General features: G+C 42.4%; 1 protein-coding gene across 1 annotated transcript in view; it reads right to left on the bottom strand.

The window, feature by feature from the left end:
* The window catches only part of LOC127657955 (adenylate cyclase type 2-like), a 205,450-nt gene that overhangs the window by 21,304 nt on the left and 161,094 nt on the right, over positions 1-23,052 (bottom strand). The window contains exons 10-21 of the mRNA XM_052146987.1: positions 22,707-22,883; positions 22,540-22,583; positions 22,025-22,105; positions 21,850-21,919; positions 21,555-21,652; positions 21,245-21,329; positions 16,363-16,500; positions 12,557-12,676; positions 11,993-12,177; positions 8,722-8,806; positions 6,204-6,362; positions 160-306 (exon numbers count right to left, since the gene is read on the bottom strand). Coding sequence (XP_052002947.1) covers positions 160-306; positions 6,204-6,362; positions 8,722-8,806; positions 11,993-12,177; positions 12,557-12,676; positions 16,363-16,500; positions 21,245-21,329; positions 21,555-21,652; positions 21,850-21,919; positions 22,025-22,105; positions 22,540-22,583; positions 22,707-22,883 — 1,389 coding nt within the window. The remainder of the gene's footprint in view (positions 1-159; positions 307-6,203; positions 6,363-8,721; positions 8,807-11,992; positions 12,178-12,556; positions 12,677-16,362; positions 16,501-21,244; positions 21,330-21,554; positions 21,653-21,849; positions 21,920-22,024; positions 22,106-22,539; positions 22,584-22,706; positions 22,884-23,052) is intronic.

Genomic DNA, 23,052 nt, shown 5'->3' with positions numbered 1-23,052 from the left:
GTAGCATGTTTTACATGAGTAATCACACAGCAAAGAGAGCAGAATTTGCACAATAAGTTATAATGTTCATTTAAAAAAAATGTCAAATAAAAAAAAAATATATTTTTACAGAATACTTGAAGAACACATCAACACATTTTGTGTAACATAGCACATTACCTCATCAAAGTCTGCAATGATTTCGTTGAGTAGTCTGAGGCACTCAAGTCCCTCTTTGTTTACATCAGATTCTGTGTAAAACTCTTTGAAGTCTGGTATAGAAGCAAACATCACACACACCAGGTCATATGACTGGTGATACAGATCCTGTCATTCGAAGAGAAAAAGGGTGCATAAATATCTGACTGACTTTAAATAAGAAAAAGTAGTAGCCATTACATAAAGAGTGTAATCTAAAATATTTTCATCTACATAATCTAAAGGAGAACAAAACTCCTGGAACTTGTCTACTCTCAAACATCTTAATTTTACTCAGTTTTTCATTTAATCACATTATATATGTATACTAAGTACAAAAAGTATGCACTAGTAGTTTAGTTAAGTAAAAACCTTTAAGTGTAAGGTAAGCCAGTATGGCAGTTTTGGAAATCAGACTTCTTGCATAAGGAACTGTGAGCACACTAACATGGTTACGGTACCATTGTAAAACCCTGCAGAACCCAGTCTTTTCCTGCATGATTTTGTGATAAATGGCCACATTGCACTGGTTAGCTAAAAGGAAGACTGCTCTTGCTTGATAATAAAAAAAATCTAGTGTGTGGGATCCCCTTTAATGCATTCAGAGGTTTATCTCAAAAGCTCTTTTGAGATGCTTCCCATCTATATAGCGCGCATCCTCTCTTGACCAGGCATACCTGTATCGTGAGGAACGTTAAACAGCCCAGCGCAGACCACAACACTGGAATTAAACAATGAAGTGTCTTCTTTGAATCACTATAGAGAATGTCAAAACATCTCATAATGCCAGACAGACCAGACATTATAAACAGTGCTGATGAGGAAAAAACGTTAACTGTTTAGGTTAGTGTTTTTTTCATGACAAATGCTATAGTTTGTTTTATTGAAACCATAGTATCCCATCCCCGACTAGGGGTCTCTCTTGAGCGCTGAATATACCTCTAATCTATGAAAAAGGCCAATGAGACATTGGCGGACAGAATTTGCATGTTCCGCCCCAGACATCCGGGTATAAAGGCGGGGAAATGCGTCTGTTTCATTCAGAAATTTTCTTCGGAGCCGATGGTCGTGTATGCAGTGAGCTGCGAGTCACACACCTGTTCCTCTACCTGAGTGATTACTGCTGTTGGATTTACAGCACACTTCAGCGTCTTTCTCCTTATCTGCACGGCAGTGCAGTTTGCTCCTGGGTCGACAGCGCAATACTAAAAGTGTGTTGTATAAAAGAGTGATTTTCTCTAAAAGAGTAATTCTCTCTAAAAGAGCAATACACAGCGGTGTTGAATGTCCTTTTCAGGACGCGTCTTTATAAAGATGCCTTTCCGCCCCTGTGTTGTTCCTGGATGCGGTAGAGTGCTCTCTGCTTCAGACAGCCACAGGCACTGTCTCGTGTGTCTGGGCTGCGATCACGCCCAGGCTGAGGACTGGAACCCTCCATCCTCCCGTCGCGGCTGGATGATTGGTTCCTGGGGTCTGTGCACCGCTCACAGCCATGCCCCCACCAGTCCTTTTATTCCCGGAGGTGCATGTGAGCTGACGACTGCGTGGAGAGCACCCCTCTCTGCTCTTCACAAAGTCCCTCGCTCATCCGCTGTCACTACCCTCGACGGCGGAGCGGCCGTGGTTACACGGCGATTTCCTCAGGTGGATAGGGCGGTTGCGATCCACCTATGCCCCGAGAACGCCGCCACCTGTCGTGGTCGCCCTGTGCTCCCCTCTAAGGCCTGTAGGACGACATCATCATTGACCACCAAAGCCTACAGCGCCACAGGACAGGCGGCTTCCGCCCTGCATGCCCTCCTGCATGGCCCTCCTGCAAGTCCACCAGGCCAAGGCACTTAAAGATCTGCACGAGGGTAGTCCTGATCCCAACGTGCTGCAGGAACTGTGCTCAATGACCGACCTCGCCCTCAGGGCCACGAAGGCCACAGCACAATCACTTGGGCAGGCGATGGCCACACTTGTGGTTCAGTAACATCATCTGTGTCTGAACTTGGTCGAGATGCGCGAGACGGACAAGACATGCTTCCTCGACACCCCTGTCTCCCAGTTCGGCCTCTTAGGCAACACCGTTGAGGACTTCGCCCAGCAGTTCTCTGCGGTGAAAAAGCAGATGGAGGCAATTTCACACATTGCCCCGCCGCAACCCTGCCACCTCAGGCCAAGCCCCGTCTGCTCGCCGAGGGTGTCCTCCTGCGGCTAGTAAAAGTGCTCCGCCTCAACTCGGGCCCAGCTCTCAGCCCCAGCGTCGAGCACCCCGCAGGGAGCGCAAGTCCCCCCGTCTCACGGACCCGGAAGGTTCCCAGGCACTCCTGAGACGATCAACCCTGAGGCCGAAACGTTCGCTCCGGAGCTGGTAAGCAGATCACTCGGTCCCCTGGTGGAGGGCCAGGCATGTCAAAAATAATTGTCCCTTTAGTGCCCCTAGAACAGAGCTTGAATGCGTGGCTTTCACTTCCCAACCTGTCTTGCTGGCTGGCCAGGACCATCCGACTCGGTTACGCAATTGGCCAGGACCATCCAACTCGGTTACGCACTGTGTGATGGTCACCCCCACCTGCCACCAAACATTCAAACCCTGGACAGACCTCTGCTTTCTGCGGGCAGGAGTCCCCTTGCAGCAGGTGTCCCGACATGACCGACGCCTCCAGATTGGGTTGGGCACGCAGCTGTGGGCCATTGGAAAGGGGCCCTGCTGCGCTGGCACATCAACTGCCTGGAGTTGCTGACTGTTTTCTTTGCCCTGCAAAAGTTTCTCCCGCTAGTTCAGGGCAAACACGTCTTGATCAAATCAGACAGCACCACCACTTTAGCGTACATAAATCGCCAATGCGGCGTACGCTTCCGCCACATGGTAAATGGTCTGCACTTATATAGCGCTTTTTTAAGGCCTTAACGGTATTCAAAGCGCTTTACACTGTCTCATTCACCCATTCACGCACACATTCATACACTAATGGCGGCAGAGCTGCTATGTAAGGTGCTAGCCTGCCATTGGGAGCAACTTGGGGTTCAGTGTCTTGCCTAAGGACACTTCGGCATGTGGAGTTGTGTGGGCCGGGATTCGAACCACCAACCGATTAGCGATTAGTGGCCGACCCACTCTACCTACTGAGCCAGAGCCGCCCCGTTGTCCAGCACATGTCACAACTCGCCCGTCGTCTCCTCCTTTGGAGCCAGCAGCGACTCACATCCCCGGCAACCTCAATGTGATAGCGGATGCGCTATCACGACAACGCTTGCCCAGTGGAGAGTGGAGGCTCCAGTCGGTCCAGCTGATGGGAACGGTTCGGCAAGGCTCAGGTAGACCTGTTCGCCTCCCTAGAGACCTCCCACTGCCCGCATCTGATATGCCAGAACAGAGGCTCCCCTCAGGGCAGACACAGTGGCACACAGCTGGCCCGCAGGGCTGCGCAAGCACGCATTTCCCCCAGTGAGCCTTCTTTCACAGGTGCTATGCAAGGTCAGGGATGACGAGGAACAATTCACTCTAGTGGTTCCCTATTGGCCCACCCGGACTTGGTTCTCGGACCTCAGACTCCTCGCGACAGCCCCTCCCTGGCAAATTACCCTGAGGAAAGACCTTCTTACTCAAGGACGGAGCATGCTCTGGCATCCGCACACAGACCTCTGGAACCTCCACGTCTGGCCCCTGGACGTGGCGTGGAAGATCTAGCTGATCTACCACCTGCTGTAGTAGACAATATCAACCAAGCCAGAGGCCCTTCTACCAGGCAACTTTATGCCCTAAATTGTCGCTTGTTCGCGAATTGGTGTTTTTCTCGGGGCTGAGACCCACAAAGGTGCGCAGTCAGGTCAGTGCTCTCATTTCTGCCGGAGAGGTTGGAGGGGAGGCTGTCCCCATCCACCTTGAAGGTGTATGTAGCTGCTATCGCAGCCCACCACGGCGCAGTAGATGGCAAGTCTTTGGGTAAGAGGTGCCCAGAGTTTAATCCCTCCCGGCCAAGCCTGTTCCCCTCCTGGGATCTCTCAGTTGTCCTCTCGGGCCTTCAGAGAGGCCCTTCGAGCCACTAGAATCAGTTGGACTCAGGGCCCTCTCCTTGAAAGCAACCCTGCTGATCGCGCTCGCCTCCATCAAGAGGTTCGGGACCTGCAAGCGTTCTCTGTCAGCGACACTTGCCTGGAGCTCGGTCCGGCAGACACACATGTGATCCTAAGGCCGCGGCCAGGCTACGTGCCCAAGGTTCCTACGATGCCCTTCAGAGACCAGGTACTGAACCTGAAAGCTCTGCCCCGGGAGGAGGCAGACCCAGCCCCTTTTTTGCTGTGTCCGGTATGTGCTTTACGTACCTACTTGGACCGCATGCAGAGCTTTAGATGCTCTGAGCAGCTCTTTGTCTGCTTCGGTGTACAGCGGAAAGGGAACGCTGTCTCCAAACAGAGGCTCTCCCAATGGGTTGTGGACACCATTTCATTGGCCTATCGCACCCAGGCCGTGCGGGGGGGGGGGCCTTGCGGGTCCGAGCACACTCAACAAGGAGTTTTGCATCCTCATGGCCACTGGCCAGAGGCAGCTCCCTGGCAGACATATGCAGAGCAATGGGTTGGGCAACACCTAGTACCTTTGCGAGATTTTACAATCTCAGGGAAGTGTCAGTCTCGTCCTGTGTTTTCTCAGGTCCGAGCCGGTAGAACTTGTTAACACGCTGACGAATTGACCGGGTGAATCGCTTGCCACTAGAGCCTTTTCCCTTGGTTGAGGTAATACCGTGCACTTTTTCTCCCAGGAGAGCCCACTCACTCGGATCCCTGTGTGTACTTTCCATGGTACGGTCTCCTTACGAGTGGACCCGCGTCTCCCTTGGGCAGTTCCCGGTGCCCCCCGGTCGCCGTGTCTGTAGCAACTCCTCCCTCCGAAGATTTGGGATCTACCACCGCGCCACTTCCCACATGTGACCTAAAAGCCCATGTGGTGTATTTCGCCACTTTTAGCTCCCCCTCTCTGGGCGGGTGTGGTCTCCGCAGGGTCTTTTCCCCCTGATAGAATAGGAAACTGGGTAAGACCCCCTATCCACGATGCGTGTAAGGGTCCCAGCCGTTTTGCTCTATGCGAGAAACATAGAGAGAAAAGAGGCCCGGCTAGGCTCGGCCCATTCCGGGTTCCGCCGACTTTATGGGGCATTGGGGAAGGGTACGTTCAGTCTGATACAGCTGGTCGTTTTGGCACGTCAAGTACCTGCCCGCTCCTGTGTCAGAAGTACACGTACACAGCTCATCGCATCTGGTTTTGTTTGCCTTCAGATGTTCCAGAAGATTACTTAAAGGGATAGTTCACACACAAATTTAAATTACTTCATCATTTACTCACCATCGTGCAATACCAGATGTAAATGACTTTCTTCTGCTGAACACAAACAAAGATTTTTAGAACAATATCTAAGCTCTGCAGGTCCATACAATGCAAGTGAATGGTGATCAGATGTTTGTAGCTCCAAAAATCACATAAAGGAAACACAAAAGTAATCCATAAGACAACAGTGGTTAAATCTGTAAATCTGGTTAAACCAACAGAGCTCTGATATACTTCTAAAAATCTTTGTTTGTGTTCAGCAGAAGAAAGAAAGTCACACACATCTGGGATGGCATGAGGGTGAGTAAATGATGAGAGAATTTTCATTTTTGAGTGAAATTACCTTTAAAACATAAAAATACAATATTTCCAATAGAAACACAGTCCCAACTCACTAAAATGACCAATGATCAAACATTCTGATACTGTATATATATATATATATATATATATATATATATATATATATATATACACATATATTCATTATTGTATAGTTATTTCTATTAAATGCATTAAGTTTTTCAAACTTTTCAAACTTTTTTTTAGTGTCTCTTATTGAATGTACAATCATGCTTCTGTTCACATTTATTAATAATGATAACTTTAAATAAAAAACAAAAATGTTTTACAGGATGCGAAAAGATAGGGGCCCCAGAGTGCAACATTGTCACGGGGCCCCAAGATCTTAACGCCCCCCTGTCTACATGCTCACCTCATTCTTCCAGTTCCTGGCCAGGAAGTGCTCTGCAACATGGGCTGGCAGAACGTTTTCCAGCAGAACGCGGTTGAGATTCTCCATGGTCTCAATCTCCTCACACTCCTTCTTAAACTTGTTTTTCCACAGGAAATCCAACCTACAGTAATATTCATTCTGTTACAAGAGGACACAGAAGTAAAGAGACTGGAGGTCACTGCGTTTTATTCAGTGACAAACACCACACAGAGAAAATCCATAATTTTCATCCAAAAAATTGTATCTATCATTTACCCACCCTCGTGTGTTTAAAATCTGTATCACTTTATTTCTTCTCTGGAACATAAAAGGGGAAATATAGAAGCATACTAGACATGTTTTCCATATGAAGAAGTAAATACAGACTCAGGACCCATGGAACAAAGTTTCAAAAATTTATAAATATGGTCATATGTCATAAGTGCATGACCATTTATTTCTCTCTCTTTAAATATAGCATGAAACACTGTAAATCTGGAGACAATGAACTGGTGGATAAAAAAGTGATACAGAACTGTCTAAAACACACTGATCAATGAAGAGAATAAACCTCATACAAAACATAAACTACATTAGTTCTATTCATTTGTCTGCTTTCTCAAGAATCCCAGCTCAGCCACAAGTGCTCTTGAAATTTATTGCAAGTATGTATAGGAAACTACACCCTTGTTCCCTTAATAAACACAGATATGTGTCTGTGATTGTTCTGCAACAATCAACATGAAGGGAATAAAGGGACTAATAAACAAATGAATTAAATCAGTACATCTGTCTGAAATGACGTAACTGATTGAGGCTGGACAGACACTCTGAGGAGAGTGCAGAGTGACCCAGAATATCAATCTGTCATCTGTCCTATCTGCTATTGCACTTTTACTTTTACACAAAATAAAACTGGTCAAGCTCTGAATATATTTCTATGACAGTGTCCATGCTTTAGTGTATTTACAGTATATTAGTAAGTACTGACCGATATAATCTGCTTAGGTTTTACCATGTATTTGGTTAGATGACCTAATATGTCCAATTACCTTTTTTATGGATCATCAAAATGTCATGGAAAGTGTATTTTTTAGGTGTGACAGGTGACAATTTTTTTTTAAGTTTGCCAGTTTTATAATCACTTCATAATACTAGTTGTTGTTGATGGACGTGATGAGACTGTGTGCCATTGATGATTAACTTGTGAGTATATCAGAGAATAACTTCCAAATGATCAACAGAGCTATAATAAGGATCAAATGAAATACTATGGTATTCCACGTAAAGTAAATAAAATTAAAAGCCACACTTTGACCAGACTTTCCCTGTTGAAAAACGTTATCGGCTTGGTGTCCTCAGGTAGCATGTACCTGTGTCTAATACCGGCAAGGTGAGTGATGCCAACAAACGTTGTCATCTGTTTCCTTCAATGGCCAATAAATGGCTATATTCTTAATTTGGCTCCAACAATGAAACACTGAACAATTTGGTAAAATACAATTGTTACCTTATTTTAGAGCTATTTCTACCTGATCTCAACCGTAATTGTTTTTTGGTGGTGTCACCTAATACATTAGATTCAGTGATGGTAAATAATATTTTTAACTTGAGTAAAACAAGTTCATTTAGATGTTACCACCTGAAGCACATTTTAGGTCAAAATATTTTAGTATATGAAAATATTGTTTTATTTAGTTTTTTTTTGGAGTAGCTTGTGTTAACATATTACTACTTTTGTTATTTCGGTTATAATCAATTATGGTAGCTTATTGCATATTTCTCTGTAATATCTGGTCCATCACGGCATTCTGTATTATTACATAGTTTTGTATCTTGACCGTAAAACTGTATAATTGGCCATTCACCCAGGTAACAGATTGCATAGCTGTGCTAGTTTCATATTTCTTTTCACATAATAAATTAATTTAAACTCAAATCAATAATTCAGGTCTATATATCAGTTGATTTGGTTAGTGGCCCTTTAATAAGTGGGATCATTTACAGTCATTATTGCAAAAATTTAAATAGCTTGATTCAAATTCAGTTTTCAAAATGTGCATTTATTAAATCACTTCCATTGTTGGGAGAGACATCTGGGATGGGGGGGGTGGGCTATTACTGGGAGGAAAAAAAAACCCTACTTCCTGTAGATGTCTAAGGGCTGTTGCTCAAAACAGCAAAGATGGATGATGCTGCTGTATATAGAAACATTCACAGTGGTGCTTTTCACACATTGTCTGTGCAAATACTGTGCAGTAATAATTTTGCAGTATCAAAGTTAGTTTAGAAATATATGGTTAACCAGCAAAGAAAAATACATTCTGCATATAAAAGATTAAAAATATATTAGTCTTTAAAAATATATCTTACAAATAATGCCCAGAAATATACAAAAGATAATAATAAAAAAATATGTGCATACAATATGTATATAACATACAAATAAATGTACGACTTCAGCCATTTTAATCTTGGAATAAAGACATTTCAGTTTGGCTTTTGAAAGAAAACTCACCTGTCTAGCAAGGACAAGCAGGGTGACAAAGAATATGAAGAGAGACACAGAGCCCATCGTTTTCAAGTCTTTCAGAACTCCTGGCCTTGTTTTGTTGAGAGAAAGAGAGACAAAGTGAGAGATAAGGCTTGTCAGCATCACTGATTTTTCATGACAAATTATGTTGTCTGCAGCTCAGGAAGGGCCAGCAGACCTTGTCCACCTTAGCTGTCAATTAACAGGAAGTGTCTGTACTGGTTCATAGTGCTTTATTCTCAACAACCATCTGTGATTTCTAGACGTAAATTGGCAATCCTCAAAAAACTGTTAAGCATGAAACAATCCTAACTCTCATTTTGTGAATGTTGTTGGGATAAAGGATAAAGGACTGTATAATTCCAAAAGAGAAATTTTCGCTTGACTTACGCCACTGGCTAGTGCGGTGAACATAAGTGTAAGAAGGGCACGGACTGGGCAGTGTTCGTGAAGTCTTTCCTGCTCCGGCGTTAAAAACGGCAGGGAGCAGAAGGCTTCCAGAGTGATAGGAAGGTAGTCAGGATGAGGATGCGGAATAGCTTTGGCCAAACCTTGGGCAAATTCTAAAGCAAAACAGACAGAGCCTGTAGATCCCCAATCCTCTTTAGAGAGGTAATCGCCATAAGAAAGACCATCTTGAGAGTCAGAAGCCTGTCAGACGCTGACTCTAGAGGTTCAAAGGGGTCTCAACTAGACCCTCCAGGACTATTGCTAAGTCCCATGAAGGCGTTCTGGTCCTAACAGGAGGCCTCAGTCGCATGGCTCCACGAATGAAGCGAGCGAGTAGAGGATGCCTCCCCAAAGGCACCCCGTCCATCAAGGCGTGGCAAGGTGACACATTGCGCTGTTCATAGAGGCGAAGAGGTCCTCTTCTACCCTGTAAAATCTTACCCAGATTTGTTCCACTACCTAGGGGTGGAGTTTCCACTCACCCGTCGGTATTTTCTGTCTGGACAGTAAATCTGCTCCCACATACGGGCATCCAGGGATATAAAATGCCCTGAGTGACAGGGGCTTACCCTGGGCCCCAAGGAGAATCCGACGTGCCAGAAATTTAGCTGACGTGAATGTGAACCTCCTTTATGGTTTATGTAAGAGACTACCACTGTATTGCCCACCCGCACCAAGACATGGTAGCCTCTGGAGGAAGTATTTCAGGGCCAGAAATACCACCATCAACTCGAGACATAGCAAGGGAACGAAGCACGTGGCGCGTAACCCTTATTAGCTCTAGGGGACAGGCCCTTGGATGAAATCCCCTGGCTTTTAGCCACAGCTGAAACGGTCTCATATGGAGCAGGCCCAAAGGGATCACCGTGGACGCAGATGCCATGAGACCTAGTATTTGTTGATACTGGTGAACAGTGCAACCTTGACCAAGCCTGAGTCTGCTCAGGGTGTTCTGAATTGTTGTGATACGAGCGAGAGACAACTGTGCCCGCATCGTGATCGAATTCCATATAAACCCCAGATAGGCGATTCCCCAGGTGGGAGAGAGAACGCTCTTTGACGCTGAGTCTCAGACCCGGAGAAACCAGATGAGCTAAGACAATATCCCTGTGCTGAACCCCCAGTCTTGGAGCTGCGCTATGATCAGCCAGTCGTCTATGTAATTCAGAATGCAGATGCTCCAGAGTCGCGAAGGAGCCAGTGCTGCATCCATGCATTTCGTGAATGTGCGGGGTGATAGGGCTAGGCTGAATGGAAGAACCCGATACTGGAAGGCTTCGTCCCCGAAAGCGAACCTCAGGAACTTCCTGTGCTGTGGCAGAATTCCAATATGGAAATATGCGTCCATGAGATCTATCGTGATCAGCCAATCGTAATGTTGGATCTGAGACACAACCGTCTTGACAGTAAGCATCTTGAACTTGAACACCCTGACCGAGCGGTACAAGCCTCAAAGATGTAAAATTGGACGCAAACCCCACCCCCTTCTTGGGGACCAGGAAGTATCTGCTGTAATAGCCTGACTCTTTCTCTGGAAGGGGAACACGTTCATGGCCCCTTTGCGAGAGCGAGTGATAGGGACGGACCCGTCTCTTGCTCCTCAGCCAAATATATGCGAGAGCCCCACGATGAAAGAGTGGGCGCTGACTCCCGGAAGTAAGCGAGGTGAGCGTGAAGCATTTCTCCTGAAAGTAGGTCGCAATGCACGCAGTCGCCCTGCCCCAACGCGAGAGCAGCATGCTCTTCCCCCAAACAAACAAAACAAAATTGATGCGTGTCCCTGACAGTCATAGAACGTTGACAGGGAAACACGCATTGTTTGCTTTGCTTCTCCGACATTTTTCCACCTTTTTCTTTTCTATTTTTTTATATATATATATATATATATATATATATAGAGAGAGAGAGAGAGAGAGAGAGAGAGAGAGAGAGAGAAAGAGAGAAAGAGGGAAAGGAGAAAAGGTTCACTGCGCACTGCCTAACAAATTCTAAATCCTAGCAGAGGAAAGAAAGTTTCTGACAGGCTTGTGAGACACACAGCACAGTTTGCTCTGAAGAAAACGGATCTGACGACACGCTGGTGACGCGTCTATTTATAGCCTGGCCACAGATGCATCTAATGATCATCACCAGCCGAGGCTATAAATTCCGGTCAATGTTCATTGACGTGTTACACACATATTCACAGCTGGTCACAATGCAGGATTCTTCCCAAAAGCACTTAACAAAGCGCAGCATCATAGTGAAGCTTTTTGTAAAGGGAACAGCAGTTGACTTTTGCCACATTTTCATTTTTGGTTGAAAATTTATGTTCATTTATGTGTTCACTATTGCATCTCTCAAACAAAGAAACAACATGCAAGAGGTTCATGAGGCCTGTCACATGACATCTTGTAATAATTTGTAATAGATGGCGAAATTGTAACACTTTATTTTAAGAAAGGGAATGTCAGTGAACAAATTTGTTTAGTCATTATATTTTTATGCAATACAAATGACTGATGTATGTGAATAATCTGTAATATGCTTCCCTCGTCTCGTTCCAAACCCTGATGATTTCTTGCTTCTGTGGTACACAAAAGTTATTTTCCTATTAAAGTCATGGTAAGATTTATGGTTTGGATAGAGGTTAGACTTTTTGGTTAGGTTTATGTTTGGAGTTAAACTTAGGAATAATTGCAATAACATTGTTTTTTGGTTCGTTTATTTTTTTGCTCTCTACGGGTCATACATTTTGCATGAGCAAACTCGTACGATTTCTTAGGAAATTAAACAATTATTATACTACATAATAACAGGTTCTCACCTCTCCAGAATTTCTGTTTTGTAGAGGAATTTGCTGTAATCGTCCAGCAGGGATGCATGTGTTTGAAGTATAATGATGTTGTAGAGCACCACTGCTATGAGCATGATGAGCATCTTCAGTTCGTAGTTGATCCTCAGGAACACTGAGCAGGAGATCAAGCCCAGGATGCAACTGTACATAAAATACTTACAGCAGAGAAACACCTGAGTCATAAATATAGTATTTTGATCGAGTAAATATGTTAATTATATAAAAATACATCAAATATATAGTATTTAAGAATATTTTAGTGTAATTCAGTTTTTATCTAGTTTTTATTATCTATTTGGACCACACGCAGAGCTTTAGATGTTCTGAGCAGCTCTTTCTCTGCTTCGGCAGATGGCAGAAAGGGAACGCCGTCTCCATACAGAGTTTAGCTCAGTATGAAAGAAAGAAAGAAAGAAAGAAAGAAAGAAAGAAAGAAAGAAAGAAAGAAAGAAAGTGTGGCCTTTACCCATGACCAGATGTTTAATTAGATTACAAATTGAGGACAGTATACATAAGTAAAACTAGTTAACTCACAGGTAGGTAGTAGGTGTTTTTGTCCAGGTAAGATATTTGTTGTCCATCAGGGAGAAGAAGTGTCTCATTTGATTTATTACAAATGGCATCTGTGGATTTTAGGTTGTCTTCTACAAAGAACTAAAAAACAAATTAAAGAATAAATATAATTATATATATATATATATATATATATATATATATATATATATATATATATATATATATATATATATATATATATATATATATATAATATGATACACACACACATGTACCTGTATATATATATATATATGTATATATATATATATATATATATATATATATATATATATATATATATATATAAATGAAGGACAAGAACTTTCATATATGGATTTTTATTGTGAAAATTATAAATATTAACAGTGATCTGTGGCTCAACTTGTTCCTGCTTAAACCTGAAGTGTAATTTTTTGGATGTTACAATTATTTCTTCTATCTAAGACAACTACTGTAAAAGTAAAACTGAAAAATTAAAAAACTTAAAACACTAGGGGTTCACTCTTGGGAGCCCAGACATATCTGATCTTTGAGAAAAGGCCAATGAGAATTGGCTTGTGGAATTTGCATACCACTCCCTGTATAAAAAGTGTGCCATTTGCAAACACACACTCAGTTTTCGAACTTAGGAGCCAAGACAAAGACCCGGCCATTTCAGCGGTTGATTCAGTGTTGTAGCAAGAGGGACACAACGTCTCAGTGTACACAGACAGTTAACGCTGTCATTGAAACTGAGTGTAAATCCATACTGAGAAAAGAGATGTTCTAAACCGGGGAGACCTTGCTCTTTTCCCAGTTGACCCGAAGCCCCAGCCGGCTGTGGTGCCTGAGCACCAGGTCCCTGTGCACACACAATGTGTCCTGCGACTGAGCTAGAAGGAGCCAGTCGTCGAGATAGTAAGAGAAGGCGGACGACCACTTCCCTTTACGGGGCAAGGGCTGCCTCTACGACCTTCGTGAAGGCACGAGGTGACAGGGACACCTCTCACCATAGTGAAGCGGACGTCTCTGGACCTGGGTAGGCGCCTAGCAAACTGAATCGCGTAGCCAAGTCGGACAGTCCTGATCTGACATCACAGGGGGTTGGGGAAGCAAGCCCCACGTGAGGGGGAACAATCTTGTCGGACATACCAGCGTGCGGGGCGGAGTGATGGGGCGGAGCCAGAGGTGCCAATTGTGACCGCGCCCGGAACAGCCTGGGACGGGGGAGGAAGATTTTTGTCCTCATAGGCCATGGGGACCATCACATCAGGGCCAGATTTTAGCCACAGCTGGACACGCAGAGGCAGTAGGCCCGCCTCAGAGGCGCCTTGCCTGCTAGAGAGAGAAATGGTGCCCGGTGGTCATGATAACAATGGACGGAGACACCGACTGTGAGGCCCAGGAATTGAAAAAAACACTATTTTCTTAGAATGTGGGTACCGTGGCTCTTGGGGTACTTGTGGTGAAATAAGAAAAGGAAAATAAAGAACCTCCACCGGGGGAAGGAGTGGTGCTCTTACCAGCTCCTGTTCAGCGGATCTCCTACTTCCTGGACTGCCCATCTCGGGGAACGCTTTGAAGCCTTTCTTGGGTTCTTGGTGACCGGCCATGAGACGGGTGGCGTCTTTTTTCTGCGGGTGGCTCGATGCCGGGGCCAGCCTACTGGGATGGGCTGTGGCAGAGCCAGTGTTGCTGCCACAGGGGGACGCCCTTGGCGACAAACAGACAGGGGTACGAGACATTGCGTTGCGCCGAGGCAGGATGTGTTGGTCCCCATCTGCCTTTTAACCACTGAGGATTGCTGGGCGAAATCCTCTACAGTGCCGCCGAATAGGCCAACCTGGTTGGACCAAGTTGGACCAAAGGTGGCGCTCCTGGACCACTAAGGTGGACTTTGCCTGCCCAAGAGACTACACAGTGACCATCATCACTCGGAGGGGGAGATCATCACCAAGCGCAGCTCCTGCATCAATCTCAGGTCAGAAATACCCTTGTGCAGTTCTTTGACCGCCTTGGCTTGGTGCACTTGCAGGAGAGCTGTGGCGTGCATGGCGGAGGTGGCCTGTCCTTTGGCACTGTAGGCTCAGTCGGGAGTGATGACATAAACCCACAGGCCCTGGACGGGAGACTTGGACGGCTCCACCAGGTGATGGCGCTCTGTGGGCGCAGGTGTACTGCAATCGATTTACCGACCAGGGGAGTCGCCGAGCACCCCCTGGCAGCCCCACTGTCGATCGCGTGAGCTCATCATGCACTTCTGTGAAGAAAGGTACGTGGGTGGGGTGTGGCCTTAAGCGGCGCTCGGGCCCCGGGACCAAACATCGGGCCGCAAGGGTTCAGGGGGGAGCGGAGGATTCCATTCAATCTTGATGCTCGCATGGCTGTCAGCTGCGCATGGCGACAGACTGAACCAACCCACTCTCCGATGCTGCAATCGGAAGCTCATCCACTTCGCGAGCCTCGACCACAAACTCTCCCTTAGACAAGCCGCCGGTCACATCGCAGAACACGCTGGCTGGGGAATGGGAGGTCCACAGGTTGTTTTTCCCCGGTGGAGAAGCTCCCATTGAAATCCCCAAATAGCCCCCAGTGCTAACCGACCCGATGAGCGGCATACCCACGGGTTGAAGGACTGAGTCAGGGAGCCGCTGGATTGGCTTTCCATTTTACGAGAGTAAGCTGCGACCGCAACGTTGCCAAAATCATGCCCTCGCAGTGAGAGCATGACCCGTCCACAAGCGCTGTACCTGCGTGGGCAGTGCCCAACACGAGAGGCATCGTGAAAAAGACGCTTTCGTTTGCGCCACAACTTTTAGAGGAAAATCTACTCTTTTTATTTTTGTATATATATATATATATATAAATAAAAAAGAGTTTTTATATATATATAAAAGAAGCTCTGCTCATCTGTCGAAGTGCCCAGGGGTGTTACTCAAAACAACTGTTGTGTGTGAGGGGGAGAACCGCTGTAATGCGTCTTCGATCCAACAGATTTTCAGAGAGAGAGATGAATGGAACAGCAGGAGGAATTCAGCTCTGTGGATACGTCCGCTAGGAGAGTGTGTGTTTGCAAGCGGCACTTTGGGGGAGTGGCATGCATATTCCACATGCAATTCTCATTGGCCTTTTCTCAAAGATCAGAGATGTCTGGGATCCCAAGAGTGAACCCCTAGTGTCAACTCATCGACACAACGTCGAATGAGTGACAGATAGGGAACTGTGGTTCTGTGGCGCTATTAGAACATTACTTTGTTTGAGCAGTCCAACAAGCTAGAAACAACACCACTGTCTCAACCAATGGCATGAATTAAGGATGGAGCTATCTGTTTGGCCAACCAATTGAAGATGGGGGAACTGGTGCAGAAATGTAACATTTCAGTTGAAAAACAAATCAATGTACTGTAATAAATCGACAGATTAAGACAAACTAATACAAAATATAACTAATTGTCATTCCTTTTTGTAGGATTTAAATATTGTCATCATATAGTTTATTACAAAAATTAGAAAAGTTTCTTCTGTCTACCACTGACAGAAAGATACAATTTTGAAAGTGACAAATTTGCTTAATGTTTGTTTACAAACAGTGACATACGCCACCAATGGAATGGCCAAATCTGGAGGCCAAACAGCTTTCTGCAGCCAGGGTGCAGATGGATACACATTCTCTGCCAAGAATCTCCGCAATAATGCATGTCAGGCCACTGGGCTCAATTCCTCTAATGTAAATGTTTGTGATCCAATTAGGAAAGCGCAAAAATATCCATATGAAATTTCCTGGATCATTGCGGTTGACATACCATATTGAAGACAGCCATGACTAGGATGAGGGTTGTAGTTGCCATGGTTATGGTTATGCGTGGCCAAGGCTTGTTGGCGATGATTCCAGAGGATCTTAGGATCCAGAGCCAAGATGTGGAGGCTGTCTTATTGCAATGCTACAGAGGGGAGATGTTTGTTTGTCAACAACACATGGAAATAATACAGCAAGATTAATTTGAAAAAATTTTGTGAAAGGGGAAATTCACCTAAAAGATGGAATGTCTCATTCATCAAAATGTGTCTCAACTCATTGATCTAATGTACAGTACATTTGTATAATTATAAATTGAATGCAATGTATGTAAATTGTATTATATGGGCATGCCATGGGAAATCATGATAGCACATCCTCATCTGAGAGTGTTATCGCAATGTTACGGTGTATAGAATAAATACATGAATCGATTCATTTCTCACACCATTTTTTAAGCATGCACATTTGGGAAATCTTACTCTGATTGATGCATCTGGGAAATAAGAAATAAAGCAACCAGTTCAGGCAGCAATCTGAGTCAACACAACTATCACAACATTAAACAAACATGTGACCTTCCAAAATATGTCCAGCTCCCTAATAGATAGGATGAGCTGTGAAAAACACACCATTCTGCAGAATAAAACTTTCAAAGTTGAAGCTAATGAGGCATGTATTCTTATGGTTCATATATAGCAGCTACTAAAATCATAATGTTGTAGAGCGTAAAAATTGTCCTAGTGCACTCAGAGGATGAGTGCATGTATGAAGGCAAAGTCTTATTGTTTATCTTCTGTTTGTTTGTTATTATCTTTCATTCTGAATGTACATGAAAGGGAAACAATCCTGAAAACTTTTAAATATTAGTTGTAAGACGATTAAAAAGATCTTGTATGTTCAAGAGAGGTGAGAGTCATAAGGAATTTAACGATTTTGGTTCTGATTCTGATTTCTTAATGATTCCGGTTTCTTAACAGTTCAATTAATGATTATTTTAGTACATATGAGGAACAAATATTTGCAAATACATTTGTTTTTTTATAGGATTTACTGCCCCAAGCAGTCTGCTACCAAATGATAAAATAATTGTATATTTTAGGATAATTTTTTGCAAAAGGTATGTTTACACAGATTTTATAAATTAGGTATTTTATTCTTTCTTTCATTCATTCATTAATTTTTTTCTAACACCACTTACTGCAACAAAACTCATAATGTGTATCTTAACTACACATTGTCATATCAACAAATATCCAATATATCCAATCAATGCATGTTTGACAACTGTTAACAGAACTGAAAGTCATGAAAATAATTTTATTAAATGAATGAATAAAGAACAGTTCTAGCTCTTAACCCTAATGATCATTTGTACGCTATTTCATAATAGCACTCTATTTTTTTACATGAAGATGCACAATTATGTCTTATACGGTGAATTTGAAATAGCTTACCTGCTGTGTTTTAATACACAACCTCACAATAGTGTCACAAGTAATTGAGTCATCAGTGTACCAGTGGCTGGGTTTCCATCTATGTGTATTTGCATGTGCATTTTGGGATATCACATAAAAACAGCTGGATGGGAACACCAAGATGCAAATAAAATCTCCAAAATATGCATAAAAAACACATACGTTTGAGGTGGCTAAATTTTTATTTGATAAGAAATGCGTATAAACTACGATGGAAACACATACTGTTCAAGTCCTATTTAACTTATTAGGAAAGTTTAGCCTACACAGAGTTTGTGTAGCAAATAAGTCAAATACAAACTTGAACTGTACCAGGATTTTTACAAGATTTAACAGTTATTTACTGTGAAAAAATACATTAAAATATCGCACTGCATTATGGGAAAATTTTGTTTTGTTTGAAGTCACCATTATAGTGTTAGTGTTACTTTTGGATGGGACCTTATCTTATTGATTTCTAATTAATTTTGTTAAGTTTGTGCAAATATGTTTCAGGACACAATTTATTGTACTGTTAATTCAGTGGTTGTCTTTATGTCACACCATGAAATACAGTCTACACTATATGGTGTATTTGAAAGAAAAGAAATAGTATAATTTTATATAATAATAATGCATATTGAGAAAGGGATGTTTGCAAAGCTAGGCTGTAATATGGTTGTGTTTATTGCTTAAGAACTTTTTATCATGAGTTGTGCACACGCAAGATATCAACACTCTAGTGATTCAACGCAGCACTGCTACATTACAGTAATTTTATGAACCTGTTCACTGTAAAGTCATAGTATACAGTTGTCTTTTAATTGTTATATATTGTAGAAATACTACTGTAAAATATAATGTAAAAGTCATGCATCTAGTAGCCAGGAATTTACCGTAAACTCACACTAAAAGTTTTTACAGTGGGTTTATTGACACTTTTGAAAAATATCTCATAGAGCCTCACAGCAAAGACATAAAAGGAGTAACACACACACACATCATTCTCCCAGAACTGTGTGATGTGCTGTTTTGTCTGTGTGCTCAAAACACGATTATTTTAAGAATAGAATCCAAGAGTCACAATAGCTACAATTTCTACAAATGATGATTTTTTTCTTTTGAAAACATGGGATGGAAGCATGGCTTTATTCCCGCATTGTTTTTGTGATATTATTTTTAACATTAATTAAATTTGCAAATCGAAAGGAAACATTGCTAATGTTTAGAGGATCAATGTCCTTGCAAGTGCCCAAATTTGTGTTCATGACATACAGATTCAAGTTGGAGTGGGATGTGACAGCCCAAGAAAAAGCTCTGGGGTTAAGCATGATGAGTCTTCTTTCTCATGTCTTGTCACTTTCTTGAAATTGAATGAAGACTCAATTGTCAGTGAACTCTCTCTGTTTTACAGCAGTGGTTCTCAACTGGAAATCACAGGTCTGTAGAGTTGAGATACTCAAGTCTGGACTTAGACTTGAGTATGGTCTTGAGTCCAACTATATCCATAAATGTATAGTTGCAATTCTGATAGTGACACATTGCTTACGTTAAAATATTAATATACTTTAAATGTTGATGTAATGGTTTAGTGTTGAGTTAACAGTTGATTAGGGTTCTTACCGGGAAAACGAATGTGAGTGGAACTTCTGCCGAAAGTCTTCTATAGCATTCACAAGCTCTGGCTGCATTCATTTTAGAAGTGTTTCGGATGATCAAATCGCATATGGTCAGTACTAAATATAGTTGTAAACGGTGCAAAATGTTTTGTGATTGGATCACTAAAAACACATACAGAGGTAGTCAAAAACTACATCTCATTTGAGGTTTAAAACGCCATCCTGATGCATCCCAGATGGCAGCGAAGCGGATTTAAAAGGAAATAACATCCGATCGGACAACTTGAAAAAGTGATTACATACCCAAGGATGAGAACTTCACAGTCTGATTTGAACATGTAGTGACAAGACATCTGAAGCTGAACTAACAAAGGTACTCCACTAAAACAAATGATCGTTTTGTTAAAAATATTGCGTTTGTGCTTAATTAAATCTCAACTGCATCTGGGAGAAACAGCCCACCGGGTTTGTTCACGCTTTCTTTGTCTTTATGTGTAACAATTAGGCAGGTGAGCAGGACAAAAATTATGAAGACGATGATGAGATGAAGATGAAGATGAAGAAGAACCCAAGTGCAGTTTATTATAAACAAAACAAAAGCAAGAACAAAGCAAATACTTTACTTGACAAAGGGATATCTGGACTTGACTAAGACGTGACTTTTAACATTACAATCAACAATACTCAACAAAGGACAATGGCAAACATGAGATTTTAAATACATGGACATGGCCAAACAAGATAACAAGACAACCAATGACAGGACAGAACTAAGAAACAAGATGGTCACATGAGTATGCAAGACAGGATCACATGAGGGAAACAGAAAATCACATGACAAGAAACAGGAACAAAGAAAGAGTGAACTAAACTTCCAAAATAAAAGACATGAAATCAAAACCTGAAAACAAATTTGAACAAGACCTCAAATATGTGACATTATGACTTTTTTTGCAGTGTATTATCATTCAGTAACATACTGATATAGTGATTGATGTATGTCCTCATGAAATCTCACATGCTCTCCTCAAAATCTCAACACAGCAATGAAAGAATCAAAGGATGTATGCCGCAACAAATGCTGTGTTTACTTGACAATGGAAGTAACTCCTACATGTCTTGCTAAGCATCACAGGACAAAAGAAAAAGGTGGACAGACCAAGTCACAGTTGCAAGAATTCGCTTAAGTTAATAAAACCCTTAGTTATAATTGTAAGTGTAATGTCACCAAGGTTTTCTGGTTCCTTGCAACCGGCAGTTGGTCTACTTTTGTTGACGTCATTAGCTGTGCATCTATTCAAATTCTACTGTAAGTTGACTGTGTCACTTGTTAGAAGCTGGCCAAATTAGACAGATGCTAACATGGACAGTTTGCTTGACATGCCATCATGCTCAAAAACCATGAATGAAATGATGCAAAAGAAAATACAAAGTTAAATCTGGGTCAAAAAGAAAATCCAGTTGAAAACCACTGCTCCACAAATACAGTCCCCTTACATAAAGCAGACATATCTGCGTGTCTTCCAAAAACAATAATTAACAAATAGCGTGTGTGGCAAGGAGGAGGGTGGGGCCGGACCATGATGAGGCATGCCCAGCCCCTAATCAGGCTAATCAAGCCAACAAGAGGGATAAAGGCTGCCGGAGGCGGGAGTTCGGGAGAGAGAGAGCTACAGGCTGCTGCCCTGTGTTTTTGTTTAATTAAATATTAATGTGATGCTTTATCCGGTTCCTGCCTCCTCCTTTCAATTTTACTCCTTTTACAGCATGAAAGTGATTTAGCAAAGAATTAATTTGCTCAATTGATACTTACCAAGAAATGGCCAATGAAACAAATGAGCAGAATCACAGACAATATCAGGAAGGACATTCCAAATGATATTCCCAGTACTGCAGTTCTGAAAAAGACAGAGACGGGGCACAGGAGGATTTGAAGGGCGTAAGAGAGTGAGAACAGGTGTTTACCCTCACAAATTCATTCAAACTCCTACTCACTGCAGATATAGTTTAAATAGAGGCCACCCTAAATAGAAACAAATGCCCATAATACGTTTGAAAATCTATATTTATATTTGGGTTTTTTTATGCCCCGCAAAGCATATTGAGACATTGAATGAACATACTTTGGCAGGACCAGGATCTGCACGATGAAAATGCAGAAGAATATCAAGCAGGCACAGGTGATGTAATATTTGAAGGCTGGCAGGGTTGTTGCTCTATACTGCGGGGAAAAGAACAAACTGTTCGCACAGAGCATCCAACACTCTTTTAATTCAATTGACTGATTCATCCATCTCATTGTGCAAAATTGGGGGTGACAGCAAACAGGTTTAATTATTGATGTGTTGCTGTATTATTGATGCACCACAGATGACTATAGCTAAAGCAAACAATGACTGGCGGAGTGTCAATGCTCACCTCTTTTTCCAATACTTTATTGTGGAAAAACAAAGATATTCTCTGAATGTCCTCTGATTTGAGCCACTGTCTGTGGAAATTAAAAGATAAGTATAGATTAAACCAGGCAGGCATTAAAGATAACTAGAACATTCATCATCATGGGTACATACAGCTGAGATTTGAGATAACCTACTTTTGAGAATTGATGCCATCGAAAGTTCGAATCATCCTCTCGTTGAGTTCCTCCTCAAAACGCTTCTTCTGAGATTTTGTTCTAATGAGGAAACAGACTTATGACTGATTTTGACTCAGATTTTTTTTGTCATATATTAATGAGCAACTAAAATCACTAACCTATTATTTATATACGTATTCCTTATAAATAGTCCAATATACTACAGTGGCCCAAAAAGTCCAACGAATGATTACATTATATAATAATACATTATATACCAAAACAAGTAGCATTTATTTTTTAAAGAAAGATTGCCCAAACATAGTTTGAAAACAAATAATTTTAAAGCTTTTTTGCCTAGCCCTACCCCTAACTAACCACAACTAACTCTAACCTTAAAATTATGAAAGAAATTATGTTATGATCTACACCTGAAGGTTACTGACTGACTTCATAAATCAACTTATCATCACAGTGAGACCAGATGGTTAAAAGCAATTGAAAAATGGCCAAAAAGAAAAGTGAAGATTCACCTCTCTGACCGTCTTTGAAAGTGGTATTGGCCCAGTGGGACATCCTGTAAAAAGTAGAAAGTGGTGAGTCATTATAGTGAAATGGGCAACTCCTAATGCTTACAGGTTTATCAGGGCTTAAACTAAGGTGTCATGTGCAAATATTATTTATAAAAAGGAAGGCTTACAGCGGTGTTGATCTTTCCATTCTCATTGGTCATGCTGTCTCGGTGGTGAAGGTTGGCAAAAGGCTTGGCTGCACCCCAGGACTCTAGGTATCTAGTCATCCTCACTGAAGCTCTCATCTTCGGCCCGTCCATGGCGTGTCTTGGTCTGTAGTAATGTTGAGGACTCTTCCTCTCAGCCTAATAACACAGACCACAGGAAGCTTCACAAACAATTCTCAATTGTTTTAAATTTGTAATTACCTTTGGCAAAAGCAGGGGATTATATAAACATTAAGCAGACATAGAATACATTGTAACGGTGCTGCAATGTATTTAAACTATGTCATCGTTTTGGCTAATTTATATA

This window comes from Xyrauchen texanus, chromosome 17 (genome assembly GCF_025860055.1).
Source record: "Xyrauchen texanus isolate HMW12.3.18 chromosome 17, RBS_HiC_50CHRs, whole genome shotgun sequence".
NCBI lineage: Eukaryota > Metazoa > Chordata > Actinopteri > Cypriniformes > Catostomidae > Xyrauchen > Xyrauchen texanus.
The sequence above is the reverse complement of the archived record's forward strand: the minus strand, read 5'-3'. Positions and strand labels throughout refer to the sequence as shown.